We start from the raw sequence: 18,163 nt of genomic DNA on the forward strand, positions 1-18,163 counted from the left end.
TGGGGGAAGAGCTATATCAGCAGCTTTTGACAACGCCCTTGGCGGACCGTGCACCGTTAATTTTGCTACGACTTGGAGCAAAGCATGCAACGGTAGATTAATTATTTCTTTACCACGGCTTATCATAATTTCCATGCGTACGTTACCCGTTACCACGGGCCACGCTTACATCCGTCTCTTTCTCTCTCTCATATTAATGTCTCTTCCTACCCCACATGTTCTTGAGCTACAGAGGGGAAAGCGGAGTGAGAGAGAGGGGCAACAGTACACCCCAATCCACTCATTCAGTCAATCATAAGCCTTCTACCTTCTTCCCCGCACTCCCAAAAAGCCATCTCATCCATCTTTCCGTTCTCTCGAGTCTCAACCACTCCGTACCGCTCCCAATTTGCTAACCTGCACCTTCCTTTTGGTAGGAGATTAGAAGCAACCGGGAAAAAAGAACAAAAAAAAATGCAACTCCTTTCCTCTTCCATTCCATATCTCATCCAAATCTAGGCTCCTCACTCCCTTAAATCCTCTTCTGCTCCAGGTTCTTGCTTAGCATATGCACGAAGTCTCTCTCCCAGGCCTCGGACTCGGCGATTCGAAATGTCGGCCCCTGTCGCACCTGAGCAAGTATGCTATGTCCACTGCAACTTCTGCAACACCATCCTCGTGGTATAAATCGCACCTCTCTCTCTCTCTCTCTCTCTCTCTCTCCTCCCTTTCGGGCATAGCTGTTTTATTGTCTGCCATAGTAATTAAGTAGAGATGCAAATTGATTGAGAGAACTGAAAAAAGAAAGGCCATTAAAATTTCAATCGAGTGAGTTCACGGAGATGATAAGGTTGCACTCAGCTATAAGATCATTTCCAAAGAAGAGGTCAGGATATCGATCTCCTTATTTTTATACCTTGGCTATTCTTGTAGCTAATTGATTTCTAACACCTGCTTCTTAGAAACTAGACTAAAAGCTTTTTTATTTTTTTTAAAAAAACTGAGAGGTCAAGGAAAATAAACGATTTAAATCATTGATTCGAGCAATTTGCGGTAATTGACTTATGTGGTGTTATATGCATTGATGAGCATGAGATGACTCCGTGTTATGTTGATGTATGGAGACCGATAGCTCATACATTTTAGGAATTGTTGAGGTCAATTTAAGGCTAGTAATTGGACAAGCAAAATTTCTTTTACATGCTGCATACTACCAAAGCATCACACAGTCCTGAAGAAATATTATTATTGCTAAACTCAAAGTTTGAACTAAGAAATGATAGAATAACTGGTCGTCTTGTAACTACGAACGAGAAAACAAAAATAGTTGGATATCCCACAATGTGATGCATTATCAGCATATTCCAAATTTCATAAATAATTTTTAGTTTCTTGAAGAAACATTATTATTAATATATAACTTTTAAACAAAATTCATCTTCTAAAGTTTTTCTAATGAACAAATTAAAGAATAATTAGGCAATCCAATATCAATGACCAAAACTCAAGTAAATCTGTCGGTCCAATCTCTCTTTCTCTCTCTTTCTCATATTTGAGAGATACACTAAATTTTGCTTATCTGAAGATAACAGATTATGCTTATTTGGAGGGAAGAGAATATCATGGGACTCGCTAGTGCTTATTCTTTTGTTGTTTCACATCTCCACTAACATTTTTGAACTTCCTTTTAGTGTAACATTAATTATAGTATATGTACACATGGTTTCTTAGCAACTCTTCTTCAAATACAATGGGAATGCTGCTGCACTTGCGTGCTTTTCCCCCACTCCCTTCCTAACTCCATTATTTTTGAGCAACGTTGGGTAGCCCACCTCGCCAACTAGTATTGTGATTGCACACCGTCTAGTTTCGTTCTTTGGCGATCATAATTGTCATATCATCAAGCACATACATTGGCTTGCGAAAACCTAATCTCTCTCCCTCTCTAGGTGAGAGGTGGGATGATGGTTCTGTTGTCACATCATTTTCCACTGCCCTTCTTGATTCTCGTTCTACCTTCTCTTGCTTTAATTTGTTTTCAAGCTGAGAGAGGCCAGTGGTACTGGAGGGTGCAGAAAGTTCAGGGAAAATGGCATGGGGCTCTTAACTCGAAAGAATGCTGCACAAGGAACTAGCTTTTTTCTTTTTCTATTTCGTTTAAGTTAGAACCCTCTGGGGAGAGTGAGAGTGTGTGTGTGTGTGTGTGTGTGTGTGTGTGAGAGAGAGAGAGAGAGAGAGAGAGAGAGGTTGCGGAACTCATAAAAGCAAGCACAAAAAAGTGATATAGTAAGGGAGGAAAAGGAAGAAGAGGAGGAGGAGATCCCCTTCCTTTTAAAAAAGTCCTTGAGCATCTGTCCTCTCCAAATAACACTATGCCTCCTCTGCCTCTTCTTCAACCATCTTACCTCTACTTCTTCTTTCTTTCCAATTGTCTCTTCTTATCCTTGTTTCTTCATGAGCCATTTCTTCTCTTTCCTGCCAGCTACTAAATTAATATGTATACCATGACTGCTTGCTAGATGATGCTACTTCTGTTGTCAATTCTTCCAAGTGTAGCTAGTTTGCTCAGTATCTTTGAAAGGAAGGGGCCGGGTGTCAATCCTCAGCACTTGTCAAGGTTATCAAGGTGAAAAGGCCCTAGCTATCAAGGCAGCAGAAAGAAATAGTCATTAGTTTCTTCAGTATCTTATGAACCAGAAAGTAAAATTTGCCTGTCTTGAAGCTAAACACCAATGGTGAGGCAGCGAAATAGATAAGAAATCTTAATGTAATTCATTTCTAGTGTAATATGAGGTTATGCTGCAACAAGTTTTCTTCAACTGCTAGGATTTATCCCTTGATTTTTCTTTTATAAATACATCTCCTGCCATTTCTTTGCCCTCTTGTTACTTCAGGTTAGCGTCCCAGGCAGCAACTCCCTCAACGTTGTGACGGTAAGATGCGGGCACTGTGCTAATTTGCTGTCTGTGAATTTGGGGGCTCTTCTTCAAACACTCCCTCAAGATGTTCAGGTTCAAACATGGGTCCATTAGTTTTGCCTTCATTCTTATATTGCTGAATTCCTGAAGTATTGTGGATGCTATGTACCTATGACAAACGTACGTACTTGGGCACCACTACTTAAAGCCATATCATTGTACATCCAAGTTCATCTATGCACATAGAATACTAGCACATAGAGAGTCATGGATCTTGTTATCAACTTTCCCAGGGAAAAGTGCTGCATGTTCTCGTCTTCGTAATTCTTATATGTAGTGTGTGTGCATGCACATGTATTAGAGTGAGCGCACAAGAAAATGAAATTTTCAATTAAGTATATTATATGTATTACTTAATATATTATATGTATTATTTCATATATTTTACATATGTTCAATTATTGCAGATGGTGGAGATTTCATATGACCATATTTTATTCAAGGCACTTCTAGTTCCAGGGCAAAAACAAAGCTTTATTTTCTTTCATAAGGAAAAAAACAACTTCCTCAAAAGGAAATAGAGAAAGAGCTCTATGTGATGTACGTATTGAATTTATTGACACTCGTTTTGAGGCTCAGGTATCCTTTACATGTACCTATTTGAAGTAACCCCCTTCAAAAAATAACATGGCTTTGTTCCTCATAAATAATAGCCGAGTAGATCTAATAGTCAGAACTTTACTCAACAAGACAAGCCACAAGTTATTATTTGAATTTTCTAGCCTTGTATATGTATCCATGTTATCTCTAGCATATAACCAACATAGGACTAAACAAACACTCACATGGATCTCATATACACCCTCCTCTAGTTAAGGATCCAAATCAAATCAAATTGAACTACAACCGCCACAATCGACCCGTACTTAGTCTTAGAAGGACTCATGCGCTGCATCCCCTACTCCGCATATATAGGCTATAGGATGTATTCACTCTAATATCATTTATAACAGCTCAAGACCCCAGCCTTAAAAAGGGTAGCCAAAAGATATTATTTGAATTTATTGGCCTTATATAAGTACCCAAGATATTTCTATCATACAACCAATATAAGACTAAATACATGCCAACACAAGTCCTTATATTAGAATTTCGATAAATGAAAGATAACATTTTTTTCTTCATTTATTAATTGAGGTGACTCTTCACACGCAAGCTTGCACATTGGAAAACTAAGATTATAAGATCTTTAATGACAAAGTTTTTTTATTTTATTGTTGGGAAAGAAATTGCAGAATCATAACCTAGGGTCTCAAGATCTCAATATGGATTGTGGGTCATCTTCTAAATGTGACAGGGTATCCTTGATGAACTCAATGGAAGATGTTCAGCAGCAAACATTACCTATTCGCTGTAAGTATCACAACATTAATCTCATAAATATATATAGTTTATGGTTGCACAAACAAGATATGTTCTACAATCATATACATGCATTTATATGGATGCAAGCAAGCAAGTATATACACATGTAAAGGATTTTGAAAACTCCAAAGCTCAAAGGTAGATAATATGGCAGATACTTTCTAATGCACAAACTCTTTTTGTTTGAGAAGAACAAATATTACATTATCATGTCTATGCATGTAGTGATTTTGCTCTAACAGGAAGCAACCTAATTTAACCAATTGCATTTCCCTTTCTCTATGATCGATCTTTTTGTTTCAAATTTGTGGTCGGTAGAGCAAAGGGGAAAAAGGTTTCCAGACTTAATTATCACATTTTGCAAAGTTTTCTGCTAGTAGGGGCAGATAAGCACTTTGTCTAAGATATCATGACTTCCAGTTTCTACTTTTTTGAAGCAGTGCCTGAGAAGAGACAGCGTGTTCCTTCTGCTTACAATAGATTTATTAAGTGAGTTTTAAACATTCCACCTACCATTGTTTTATTATATAATTTTAGATGGTCTGAAGAACCCCATACTAATTCTATGTCCACATTATGTGCATCTAATGACATGTCTTTTCTATGAACTGGCCATCTATTCTTTTTTTCTTCTACAGAGAGGAAATACGAAGACTAAAGGCTACAAATCCTGACATTAGCCACAGAGAAGCTTTCAGTGCTGCAGCCAAGAATGTAAGTTTTTACGAACGATAACTAGGTTATCAAAGTGATAAAAGGAGTGAAATAGAATGGTCAACAAACTTTATGCTCAAACATCAATTCTCACTAACTACTTTAGAATAGTTCTAACATTTTTCTTCCGAAACCAAGAGAAGGTGCAAGATTGGGAAGGAGATGCTTTTGACTCTTGAGTATTTATATTGAAGCATACGTATAAATAGTATTTGATATTTACAATATATAAAGTTGAGATCTACATATTCGTTTTATTACATTCTAAAGAAACACACTAATGAGAAAAATGATACAACAATGACTAATTTATCTATTATCAAGTCACGGCTCGAATTTGTATATAAAAATGGCGCTAGCAAGCTACAAATCTTCCTCATTTTAAAAGCTTAAACTGATCATGTCAGAATGAGAGTGGGAGTGAGATGACATAACAGGTATGGCACCGTAGGTAGAAAATTCTGGATTCCAATCAAGAGATCCTCTTCGAATGGTTTGATTTAAGAGAACTATTTAATTAAACATCTAGTCTACCATTACTAATAACACATACCCTGCCTTTATGTTTCTTTTGAAGGCTTTCATAGCTTTTTTCGTCTTTCTCTTGACTTCACAAGCCTTCCTCAATACAAACATCAGATATAACCATCCTTCCAAGGCAATACTAAATGACCTGGATCAGTTTTCCATTGATTGACCAATTTTGACTATTACTACTAAAATGACTAGAGTTGATTGGGGAAGAGGAAGCGAAAGAGCAAAATTTTGCCAAAGAAGATTTAGTTGTAAATTGCAAACCTAACTGAACTTAAAAGGGAACATGAAAGACATACATATATGTGTGTTATTCTATGCGTACTCCATGATCAATTGGATGTGTGTGAGTACTTTTCTCTTTTTCTCCACACTTTCTTCACAAGCTTAAAATCCTTGACATCCTTATGTATAAACCATATATAACTCTTACATTCCCTTATGTGAGTACATCACAACTTTCCAAAAGGTCAATTATATGCAATGACTCTTAGATACTAACATACTGGCACTAGGACTAACAAACATTGACAGTTATTTGAACCTTAAACTTTCCCATGACCTAAACTTACTAACTTCTGATTTTTTTTATAAAAAAAAATTAAATGCCAACAGATTGTAGCTACTTTGATAGGCTTGTTTCCCAGTGTGATGTGTATATAGCACAACATTTTACCATAAATTGTCACGATGGGTCCTATAAAGGGATTTTGACATGTTAGTCCTTTATTTGAACCAAATTCCAAAATGGTCCCTTTTCTTATAGAAAGACAAAGTGACACCTGATTTCTGTAACTGGGACAAAATAGTCTCCATTTGTCAACCAAAAACTAATTTAATTGTGGATTACCATCTTGTTGAATGATATCTATTGTTCGATTTTTCTATTATTATGACAACTACATAGACAAATAACATACTCTCCTCTCTTCCTTCTTTTCTTTTGAAGAGATTGTACTTCAAAAATGGAGAACAGAGGGTGTAATCATCATTAAACAGATGGTAATCAATTGAATTTATCCCAGCAATCAAAATCAGGTGCTACATATCTACTTATAGATAAAGGAACTATTTCGAATTTGGTTGAGAAAAAAGGAACTAACATTTCAAAATTTTAAATTCTAATGCCCAAATGTTGAAAAAATCACCTCTTTTCATAACATAGCATTTTTTTGCTTTGCATCTTTCTTGTGGTGTTATCTATGTATACATATCGGCAAATATGTATGTATGTGTGGGTGTCTCTATACGTATGTATGCATGCATGCATGTATATATGTATGTATGTATATATGTGTGTGTATGTAGCAAGTAATGTGTGCGTATCATATTAAGCATATGCTTCAGGGAAAGGCAGTAATAAAGTGGTATCAACTGTAGTAAAATCCATAGGTAGTCCCCCCTTTGTGGGTAGTGGTATTAGAAGTTGACTGATAAACAGAGGGAGAATTGCTTCCCAAGAGATAAAAGAATAGAGAGAGAAAAATTTTGTTGAGAAAGAGTGGAGAGAACATAACATGAACATTATAATTCATCCTTCTTTTTTTCTTTGGATTGAAAAAAACTAGAATTCATAATAAAATAGAGATCTAAAAGAGACTATAATACTTTGCATCAAAGAGAAACTGTAAAGATGTCTTAATATTGGTATCTGCCATGAAATTCAGAACCAATGCCCAAAGATCCAACATAATCAACATGCTTGTGATCATCTTTTTGGGAATGATATATGGATCCTTATATATTGTTTCTTCCTATAAAGGACTCCATCATTTGTCAACGCAAGCTTATCCATACCCTTCAAAACTTTTCGTCTGTTCACCTTCTCCATGAGAAGTACCAATTATAGTGTCCATTTTTATGCATCTTATGGTGCTTTTCTTGAGAAAAAATATGGCCCTTCATCTAAATCATGCAATGACCCATCTCAGCATTTTCAAACATTGCATGGCTAAAGGACCCTTTGATTGTTGAGAAATCCCATTCTATCAAGACGCCTTCATTCTGTACAATAAGTACTTGTGGAGTCTCTCTCACCACTCGTGTTGCTTAAGTTTCAGACTAAAGTTGAATTATATGAACTTTATTCAGGCAATAGTTTGAGAGACTATTAGTTCCTTATCAATAATATTTACTTCATAACTTCAATTAGATTAACACTTGTCGGTGTAAATGTTATCATGTTCACATAATAATATGTACATTTAGGACAAACACTTATACAAGAAATGCAAGCATGAACACCCAGAATTTTCCTGACTTCATATACCTAGTTTAGGAAAGAAGAAAATGTGGGAAAGAGAATATTGTAGAGAACTTTTTCTACCGACCTCATGAGGTAGTCATCATATTTATTTATAGTTGAGAATGTACAAGAAATTATAACTAGGATGATGCAAAGAGAGAAAGAAATAACAATTAGATCCCTAGGATCAATCCTAAATTTATGCTAGTTGAAATTCAAAATTCAAAATTTCTAAAAATATGGATCCTTAATATGTGGCTCAATATATGGCTGAGATGAAGATAGTGCCAATGCCCGCCCCCACCCACCCCACCCTCCATGCAAGCTAAGGTGGGTACCACTGAGAACTTGGAACGCAACTGTTGAAAGTGTTGAGAAGCAAGTCTTTTTGTGAATATATCAGCGAATTGGTCATTAGAAGAGATGAATCAGACATGAAGCTGATGACGAGTCACTTGCTTTCGAACAAAATAAAAATCAATTTCAATATGCTTGGCCTGAGTATGAAATACGAGATTGGCAGTAAGATACAAGACAGATAAATTATCACACCAAAGTATAGGGGCTTGAGAAAGTAAGATACTCAATTCCTATAATAAAGATTGAATCCAAATTAATTCAACAGTAGCATTAGTAATTTCTTTGTATTCAGATTTAGTACTTAAACATGCCATAGTGTGTTGCTTTTCTACACTCCATGATATTAGATTACAACCAAAAAATATATTGAAGACACTAACAAAACATCGGTCATCAAGATCACCAACCCAATTGGCGTTAGAATAGACATGAAGAGAAGAGGATTGGCCTTTGATTAAGTAAATACCATAGTCAATTGTATGCTTCAAGTAACGAAGAATACGCTGGACTGTTAGCCAATGTGTGGAAGTGGGTCTATTCATGAACTGACATACTTAGTTGACTGCAAAAGCAATGTTAGGACGTGTAAAAGTCAGGTACTGAAACACACCCACCAGACTTCAATATTGAGTCAGATCAGAAAGTGGCAAACCATCAAATGAAAAAGTTGGAATCCAATAGATATAGATGTCGAGACAGGCTTAGAGCCACTGGTTTTGACAAAAAAATCAGAAATATATTTTGATTGGGTCAGATAAAGTCTAGAAGTAGTAGTTTTAGCCTCAATGCCTAAAACGTAGTGAAGAGGGCCTAGATACTTCACGGTGAATTGAATTTGTAGAGAAGCAATAATGGAGCAATAAGAGTGCCAATAAGAATAATATCCTCAACATAAACCAAAAGTGCCATATATTTTTTTGTGCGATTGATAAAAAGTGAGACATCAGCCTTAGATCCCATAAAATTCAAGAGTATGTAAGTGAGAGCTCAACCATTGAAAACAAGATTGTGGTACTTATTTAAGACCATAAAAAGAATGTTGTAGCTTGCAAACATAAGTGGAATGGTGTCTGGGTCAGTGAAATCAAGAGGTTGTTTCATATAAACATCCTTGGTGAGATGTCCATGAAGGAATGCATTTTTGACATTCAATTGTCGAATGGGCCAACTTTCAAAAATTACAAGAGAAAGAATAGTGCAAATTATGACAAGCTTGATAATTAGGCTGAACGTCTCATCATAATCAACACCTTCTTATTGATTGAAGCCTTTAACAATCAGGTGGATTTTATAGCGCTTGATGGAGCCACTAGATTGTCTTTTGATTTAGAATACTCATTTGCAGCCAATAACATGTTGTGACAGAGAAGGTGGAACTAAAAGCTAGATACTACTAGAGAGTAAGGTATTATACTCATCTGCTATCGCTTCACACCATTGAAGATCACATTAAGCTTGAGTGAAGTAGGTGGGCTTGACAGGGATAGCGGAAGCCACAAATGCCAAGAAATATTTTGTGCTAAAGCAACATGGTTTAAGCATGCCATCCTTGGAGAGCATGACCATATGATGATCACCAATATGAGAAGAAGAAGTCACCAATTCAGGAGCAACAACTTCAGCAGTGGCTATAGAATGTTGGTCACATATCGTGGTTGGATCATTGTCATGTGTTTTTAAAGAACTTGGGCCGAGTTTGAGGACTTGGGGTTGAAGATACGAGTGGATCAATATGGGTTGATTTTAAGAGGTCATTGGGCTCGAGTGTCAGTCATTGTAAAGAAAAGGCATTAGGAGGGCTACTAGTTAACTTGAGAGTGTCACTAAAAGAGTACAATGCATAAATAAAACACTATCTCATCAAAGATAACATCACGAGATATGAAAATACGCCCAAAAGAAGGACGATAACATCGAAACCCATAAAAACTTGTAGGATAACCAAGAAAGACACATGAAAGAGAACGATATTTAATTTATTTTTATTACAGGAATCAAGATAGGAAAAACATAATTAAGAAGCCAAAAATATGAAGAAAATTACAATCTAGCTTTTTATTAAATAATTTTCCCAAGGTGAAGTAAAATGGAGTGCACGTGTGGGTCAACGATTAATGAAAAAATTAGCAGTTTCAAAAGTTGTATCCCAAAATTTAGAAAGAAGATTAGATTAGGCAAGAAGAGCAAGGCCTACTTTTACAATATGGCAATATTTGTGCTATGCAACCTCATTTTGTTGGAAGGTGTGCGGGTATGAGAAGCGATGACCAATTTTCAGATCATTTAATTTTTGATGAAACGGTTGCGACTGAAACTCACAAGCACAATCAGTTTGAAAAATTTTAATTTTACATTATATAATATTTTTAACATGCAACCAAAAACTATGGAAGACATGATAAATATCATAACTATTTTTTAATAGATAATACTAGGAGAAGCAACTATAAGCATCTAATATATATATATATAGTACTGATACCCAAAATGTGACATAATAAGAGAAGGTCCCCCAAATATCAGTATACACAAGTTTAAGAGGAGAAAAAGATCTAGAATGAGAGTGTGAAAAGGGTAAAGAGTGACTCTTACTTTATTGATATGTAGAGCAAATTAAAACTTTATTATTGTTATGAAAATTCAAATATAATTTTTTAAAAAATTTAGAAATAAGAGGCATAGAAGCATGGCTAAGACGTTGATGCCAAAAAAATTGAGAAACACTAGTTGAAGCAACATATGCAGCAGAAGCCTTGACAATTCCAGGTAAGATTAAACTCCATTCTTATGCATGCCCTTAAGGATGGTTTGAGTAGAGATAAGGTCCTTCACACAAAAATAGTCATGGTGAAACTCAAAATAACAGAAATTATCACATATAAATTGAGATATAGATAAAATTTTTTGGTGATTTAAGGAACATGTAAAATATTCTTAAGTTGGAAAGGACGAGTAGAAGTGTGTAAAAAAGAGTGACCAATGGTTTTTATAGCCAAACCTGAACCATCTCCTATGGTAACCTGGTAAGGAGCACTATAATCGAAGCTAAGGTGAAGATTAGATAAATGTAATGTCATGTGATGAGAGGCACATGTGTTTGTGTACCATATTGAATCATTTACCGCAGTAACATTTGTTTGTAGAGAAGCAGCTTCTGCTTGATAAAATTGATTGAAGAGATGGTAACACTTCAAGATCGTGTGCCCATATTTGCAGCAGAGTTAACAACGTACCTTATTTTAAGTTTGGCCATGACCCTTCTGGTGGTAAGATCCCTATAGAGAAAAAAAATAGATGCTCCATCATTAGACAAATTATACGTTGGCTGTTGGAGTCATTGTGGCAGACTTTGTTGGCCGCCTTTTTGCACATAATTTGCAATGGGTGGAATCCCACCCATAGCCAAATAAATTCTAAAAGTTTGGAGTCTTAGTTGGGTATCATGTTGGAGAAGAATGCTATGTAGTTTTTCAAAAGTAGCAGCAATCCTGTGGCAAGGAGTGTGGAGACAAGGTATTCGTACTCTGGACCAAGGCCGAGCAAGATTTGATGGCGTAAATCGATAGGTGATACCGATCTATTAATGGCAGCCAAGTTATCAGATATTCTCTTTGCCTCTTGTAAATAATCCTTCATAGAGAGCGAGCCCCTATTAAGAGCAGAAAAATCCATCATAAGAGTACTGTAATGTGCTTCACTTTGGATGGCATAAAGCCATTTAAGAACAAACCAAACATCTCGTGCATGTGACAATCCGACGACATGAACCATCATCGCATTGGATATGTTGTTGAGGAGCCATGCCAAAGCGATTTCATCATGAAGAAGCCATGACTCGTAGGCCGGATTAGAGATTGGCTTCCCTATTCTTCTATCATCTGAAGTTGTGATGATTGTTGGAGGTAGAGGCAAGGTCATGCCATCTCCAAGATTCTATAGTCGGTTGGCTGTTAAGAGGGGTTGGATACCCGCCTTCCAGGTAATAAAATTATCCTTGTTAAGTTGAACTACAACTGAAGGTAGAGTGGTAGGTGTACGCATGGAGTTGAAGGAGAATGCCATGGAGATAGCAAAGGTTGAAGGCTCTGATACCATATAGAAAAGAAGAATATGCGAGAAAGAGAATATTATGGAGAACTTTTTCTACTTATCTCATGAGATAGTCATCATGTATATTTATAGTTGAGAATGTACAAGAAATTACAACTAGGATGATACAAAGATAAAAGAAAATAACAAATAGATCCCTAGGATCAATCCTAAATTTATGCTATTGAAAATTCAGAATTTAAAATTCAAAATCCGAAATTCGAAATTTCTAGAATCATGGATCCTTCATGTGTGGCTTGATATGGGGCTGAGATGAAGATACCGCTAATGCCTACAATAAATATAAGATTTTCTTAATTCATTTTCTGAAATCAAGTTATAATTAGAAAACAATTGCTCAGTAGTGGAAAATTTATCTTGTTTATATAGCTCTGCTTGATCTGTTGAGTGAGGTATCATGCAACAAATAGAATGGTTACTTAAAGCTATGTTGTATAGGCTTAGATAGCAGATTGTGGTTTATAAGGAACTTGCACCACATTCTCCCGTTATGTACATTCATTGAAGAAGCATGTTTGCACATAATTACAGGGAAAGTGTCCTAATTTAGCATGGCAGCTGAGTCCCAAATGAAGCACAGAATAGCAAATAAGAACAGAAATGGTACAATAAGATCAAGAGTTAATAAAGAGTAATGCAAGAATGCGTACCTTACTCAAAGGTGTGAACGGGTAGTAATGTGCATTGCTAGGACTTCACATACAATCTTTCTTATAGAGATGAAGAATCCTCTAGTAAAATCTATATTTTTCAGTATGCTATTCTTCTGAGAAGAGTTCACATCCAAATAAACTTCACTATCAGAGGAGAAACGAGAATAGTCAAAAGCAGATGATGTTAAGTCACCCAGATTGAAGACCTATATAAGTTCCAAGCATTTTTACCAGGCTGCAACCACTTATCAGTTGCATGCAAGTTTGATATTGAGGAGATATAATTAGTTTAATATATTCACCTTACCTCTGCAAACTAACATTTCCAAGGACCAACAGTTTTCCTTCTTCCTTTTCTCCTTCCTCTCCCTGTACAACTGCAAGTCTTCCTGTTTCTACATCAAAAAAAAAGTCTTTTTGTTTCTTTATATTAAATATCCTGCACTATCTACCTCAAAGGTCCCACCTAAATTTGTTATTGCACCGTTCCTTGCAAACAAGGTAGACCCTTAAAAGGGATTTATAGTGAGCTGCCATCTTCTTTTTATTGACTCTGCCGTTTCAACAAACTCATATATACATATATATATATATATATATATGTAGCAGCTTCATTTCATTTGACGAGAGCACTGTTGCAATGCACTATCTGACTTTGATATATGTTCTGGTATTGCAAACCTTAGAACTAAGCTGGTTGTTTGGAAAATTTCAATTTCGACTTTAACATAGTTTGATGCATGGTTTTGGCTTTTGAAAGATGAAACATTAGCAGTTGGACTACCTTAAAACAAGCACAGGATCATCATCACGTACATGAACAAGAGCAATTCTTTAGACACCCACTACCCCGCAGGACCCATTGACACCCTTGTCATTGTTACAAAGCCTAACCCCTGCATGCGGTTATAAGGTTGCGACACTGGGTGAGTGGAGAGTGCAGTATCTTTTCGTATGCACACACTGGATGGTGAGAGCTCGCATCCAGTACAGAGACACAAGGTGGTAGGTGAGGAAACTAAGGACCAAAAAATGGTATTGGATTGTCTTGCCATGATCGTTCTCTCGCAATCGTTATCGTCGTGACTGAAAGAGTAATTGTGATAATATATATATTTTGGAATACTGAATTGCTATTCATTTGTTTGAGTGAACACTGCTCCATGTTTGTTGTTTAATTTGCAGTGGGCGCACTTTCCTCATATCCAATTCGGGCTGTCCGTCGATGGGAATAAACAACAATAGCTTGGCGAGGCCATTAATTGCCCGTCAAGATCGGAGCACATGGCGAGCAGATGCATGTACTATTAAGTTACTTATCGATCTTATTTTCGTATGCGTCAGAGTAAGAAGTCCTTGTCCTACAATGAGCAATGACCATATCTAGGAGCTATTATCGTGGGTTATGTGACTTGTCGTCAATCTTTCAAGACTTTGTGTTTGTATGTGTAGCACCGTCAATTGTTCTTGAACAGTTTGTGACCTAATTTGAACTATTGTTCAACTGTCTTGCTCGATAAAGCTCATCCAGATAAACAGCTCAAATAGGGCACTTCCAGACTCAAGCGTAAAGAATTCTGTCTAGGTACGTACGCATCATCCTTCCGGAGGATGCGGTCTTGATTTACTATATATTATTCTGGTTACAGTTTCAGGACTAGTCTTCACCTGTTGTGAGCGCACTCCACTCCAAATTTTATAATGTTGATAGCAGTTGCCACTTTGTTGCATCTCTTTGGGGTCAAGATCACAGTCTGCATTTCTCCATTTGAACTGTTAGAAAATAGCAACAGAATTCATGAGATCATGAGCATTTTTCAGAAAAAACAAGGTGATATGGGAGAAGAAAATAAGAGGATACGGGCATGGCGCAAGGAAATTAAAGCCAGCTAGAAGGAGTAAATCCTTGGTATAGCAAGATGCACTTGAAGTCATTTCTGTGAGCTGCTCCAGCATCCCAGGAAACAGTTGTTTGAGAATATTTAAGATGATTGGAAGCGAGGTTTGCTCTGGGAAATGGAAGCGAGAGATGGCTCCAATATGGTGTAAAAGAGGAAGAGAAGAATCGATCGGAGCGTCTGGATTAGTTAGAATTGATTGGAAGTGGTGTCACCAGGAACCAATAAATTTTCACCAAGTCAGACCGATCGAAAAGGCTGACCTGAAATCGATGGGACGGAGCTTGCTCAGTTTTTTTTCTTTTTGGTACACAGCAGCTTGCTCAGTTTTAATAGTGTTTGTATGAGCTCCGAGCGCAGACATAGTAAGAGCTCTGGGCAGCAGCATCTGGCCATCTACTCCTTGGGCATGTGCTGAGATGCCTTGATAAATACTGGGGGAAGGATATGCTTCTTTTTTTTCCTCTTTTGGTGTGTGTGGGAGGAGAGGGAGCGCGCGCGCACCCCCACCCCCACCGACCCACCAGAGAGAGAGAGACTGAGAGAGAGAGAGAGAATAATTTAGGTATGTTTTGGGGCGTAGCAGAGCAGTAATGGGGAGGTGGATACCATATATACAGACTACGTACTAAGCTGCATATTACCATGGACAGTGATTCAGAAAAGGGTGAGGACGGGCAGGCAGGTCGACGCAGAGGCCGAAACAGAAGGCTATTTTCTTTTGCTTGCTTCTTTCCCTCCCTTCAACGAAATGCCAAAAGGGTTTTCAATTTGCGAGGAATGCGGCACGCAATCACCCGCCCTTCACTCTGGTTCCCCGCGGACCCTACACTCATTTACCCTCTCTCTCTCTCTCTCTCTCTCCCATTCTTCCAAAATAAAAAAGTAAAATACAAATGGAGAAAAATATTTGCTTTGATATATTTTTATTTTTCTAGGCCACTCATAAGTTTTGGTTTGGAGGATGGTTCCATGATTGGAGTGATTGGAAGAGGGTTGGCGTTATACTCCGAGTGAGTCTAGGGATAGAATTTTAATCGGATTTTTTTTCTCTTTCATGGTTCATTTTCTGAGCATATTCCGGTCAGGCTCAATTCTTTCCTTCAAAAGTTGTTGAGATCAAAAGAAAGATCATATTGGTACTTCATACGTTCCTCGATGTATTGATCTGAAACGGGTCTAGAGTCTAATTATAGTCTCACACTTGAGATAGAAGCACAACAAAAGTAAATCAAGTTTCTTTTTGGTGGATGCTCGACTCCTTTCACAACAATGAGAGAAAAGGAGGGATGTTTCTTGTTTTTGGTAGATGCTCGACTCCTCTTGACAATAATGAGAGAAACGGAGGGGCATGACCTATGTTATCAACACTCGAGAGAAAATGGGGTCTAAGTTTTCTTCCAGGCTCTTGATCATACAGTAATTTGACCCGGTGAGATTTTGACGCCCTCATCATCATTCATGACAATCTCAACTCAGAATATAAAAATAAATCTATCACGGATTCTCTACAATGCGCGAGCAGCACGGTAGAGTGTTGTGCAGCCACAAATAGCTATCATACAAAAAAAAAAAAAAAAAAAAATAGACAACTATCAAATACGACAATCTATAAGCATGCATATGGTGCATGCTGTTGGATGACTATTTATTTTTCGATGATGACACCCTCTCCACCTAGCTAGTTTGTGAGGGGTGGGGTTGGACAGCTTTGGCCCACCATATGCACTTCTTCCACCCACTCACATGGTTCCACTGCATCTGCCACGTGCTCCATGCATGCACTGCTCTTGCTAATTTCCAGTGAGCCAGACCAGTCGGCAATGACAAGATACAAACGCACGGTGCTCATACATGCATCTCGCTCCTAACCGGGGCGGATGGTATCAGTATACTATCATGCAGGTAGTGCAGAGGCGGCAGCAGAACATTAATTAATACGGGCCAGACTATCTCCCAACCAGAGCCAACGTGAGCAAACCTAAATAAATGGCCATTCCACGTACAAACGAGCATCATATTTTGATGCTAATTATTTGTTCATACGCGGAATTCAATTATCAGTACGAATCACTGCGGCCCGAGTACCACGGCAAAACGTCTGCGGTTGTGTCATGTCATTGAAAGCTGCCTTGATCGAACTCCGAAGCATCATGTCATGCTTTAATTTGTCGTTTTTTTTTTTGTTGGTATCTAGCTTTCAGATCATCAAAAACTTTAGCTTATCAGCTGCTGACACAGGGAGAGAATGGAGATGGGCAAGGTCTGGCGCTCTTCTTTTTAAAATTTATCTCAGTCCACGGGATCTGAAACGTCCCCTCATGCGTCCTCAGTCTCCACCCCATTGTTTGTTATTGGCTTTCCGTATCACAAGGTGTTGAACACCCGTCGGTCTTCCCAAGGAACGCACGGAAACAATTATTTTACTGTTACGACAGAAGTAAAGTAACAGCTATTGTTTGCATGTCCCATTCTGAAAATTATTCAAAAGAATGGTTGTTATTTATTTCGTGGCGGAAAATAATAGACGACGAATTTTTTTCTTGGATCACCGTTCGCCAAGTATGAAGTTCTATAGAGTAACAGCGATATGGTAGCCGCTACTTTTGGATTCTTGGAGCCCTGCAAAGCTACTAAAAGGCTTTGATGACATTATATTGACCGGGAACGAAACCTTGGTATTTGTATCTCCATTGCTGCTTATCAGCACTGTTTCTTATGGCGATCCAACGCAGTACTCCTGGAGGCAGGCAAGGGTGCATGGGCAGGCCGAGGCTGGACCTCTCGCTCTCAGCTATAGTTTTGGCCGCTTCTCTCTCTCTCTCTCTCTCTCTCTGAGTTGATTTCATATGAACTGGGGGCCTGATCCAACAATGGAAGATGGTCGGCATTGCATGCCATCTGTCGCAAGTGTGTGCATGGCATCTATAACCCAACCTGCGCTCTCGGAAATCGAAGGTGAGGATGATTGTGCACCAAAAATACCCCAAAATCTCCCACATAAAACAACACACTTGTCATCCCTCCTCTCACCGATAACCTACAGTGTGTTAGATGCTAGCTGTCAATGATGAGTCCCATGATAAATCACATATCAGCTATGTAACTCCTTTATATGAGATTTCTGTATTACCATAGCATGGATCATTACGTGAAAGGGCTGACATATTCTTAAGATCTCAATCAAAATGTATTACCATAGGAATTTCTCACATTTTTGGAAACCAATTTTCTATATTGTTCTCTTCTAATAAGTTCACATCACGCTCCAAATCCGAGACATAATACGACCATACTACCGAGGGGTACAACCAACGATAACACGAA

At 37.7% G+C, this 18,163-nt stretch overlaps 1 protein-coding gene across 2 annotated transcripts; it reads left to right on the forward strand.

Annotated features, from left to right (window-relative positions):
- The first annotated feature begins 223 nt into the window (after positions 1–223).
- On the forward strand, positions 224–14,459 carry LOC103707588 (protein YABBY 2-like). 2 transcript variants are annotated; one of them, XM_008792138.4, is made up of 7 exons: positions 224–412; positions 533–660; positions 2,874–2,990; positions 4,184–4,310; positions 4,763–4,811; positions 4,961–5,036; positions 14,124–14,459. In XM_008792138.4, the coding sequence occupies exons 2-7, from the start codon at positions 592–594 to the stop codon at positions 14,181–14,183; spliced, it is 498 nt and encodes a 165-aa protein (XP_008790360.1). In that variant the 5' UTR covers positions 224–412; positions 533–591; the 3' UTR covers positions 14,184–14,459. The 2 variants fall into 2 exon arrangements, with proteins under 2 accessions (XP_008790360.1, XP_017698332.1); XM_017842843.4 differs by having other exon boundaries at positions 285–412; positions 4,193–4,310.
- The last annotated feature ends 3,704 nt before the right edge of the window (positions 14,460–18,163 follow it).

The sequence above is a fragment of the Phoenix dactylifera genome, chromosome 5 (assembly GCF_051530095.1).
Source record: "Phoenix dactylifera cultivar Ajwa chromosome 5, Ajwa_hap1_PhDact_Kaust_v1.1, whole genome shotgun sequence".
NCBI lineage: Eukaryota > Viridiplantae > Streptophyta > Magnoliopsida > Arecales > Arecaceae > Phoenix > Phoenix dactylifera.

Coding starts and splice junctions, on each gene's coding strand:
- LOC103707588 (XM_008792138.4), top strand. CDS start 592: ATGTCGGCCCCTGTCGCACCTGAGCAAGTATGCTATGTCCACTGCAAC. Junction 661..2,873: donor TCTGCAACACCATCCTCGTG/GTATAAATCGCA, acceptor TTGTTACTTCAG/GTTAGCGTCCCAGGCAGCAA. Junction 5,037..14,123: donor TCAGTGCTGCAGCCAAGAAT/GTAAGTTTTTAC, acceptor TTTAATTTGCAG/TGGGCGCACTTTCCTCATAT.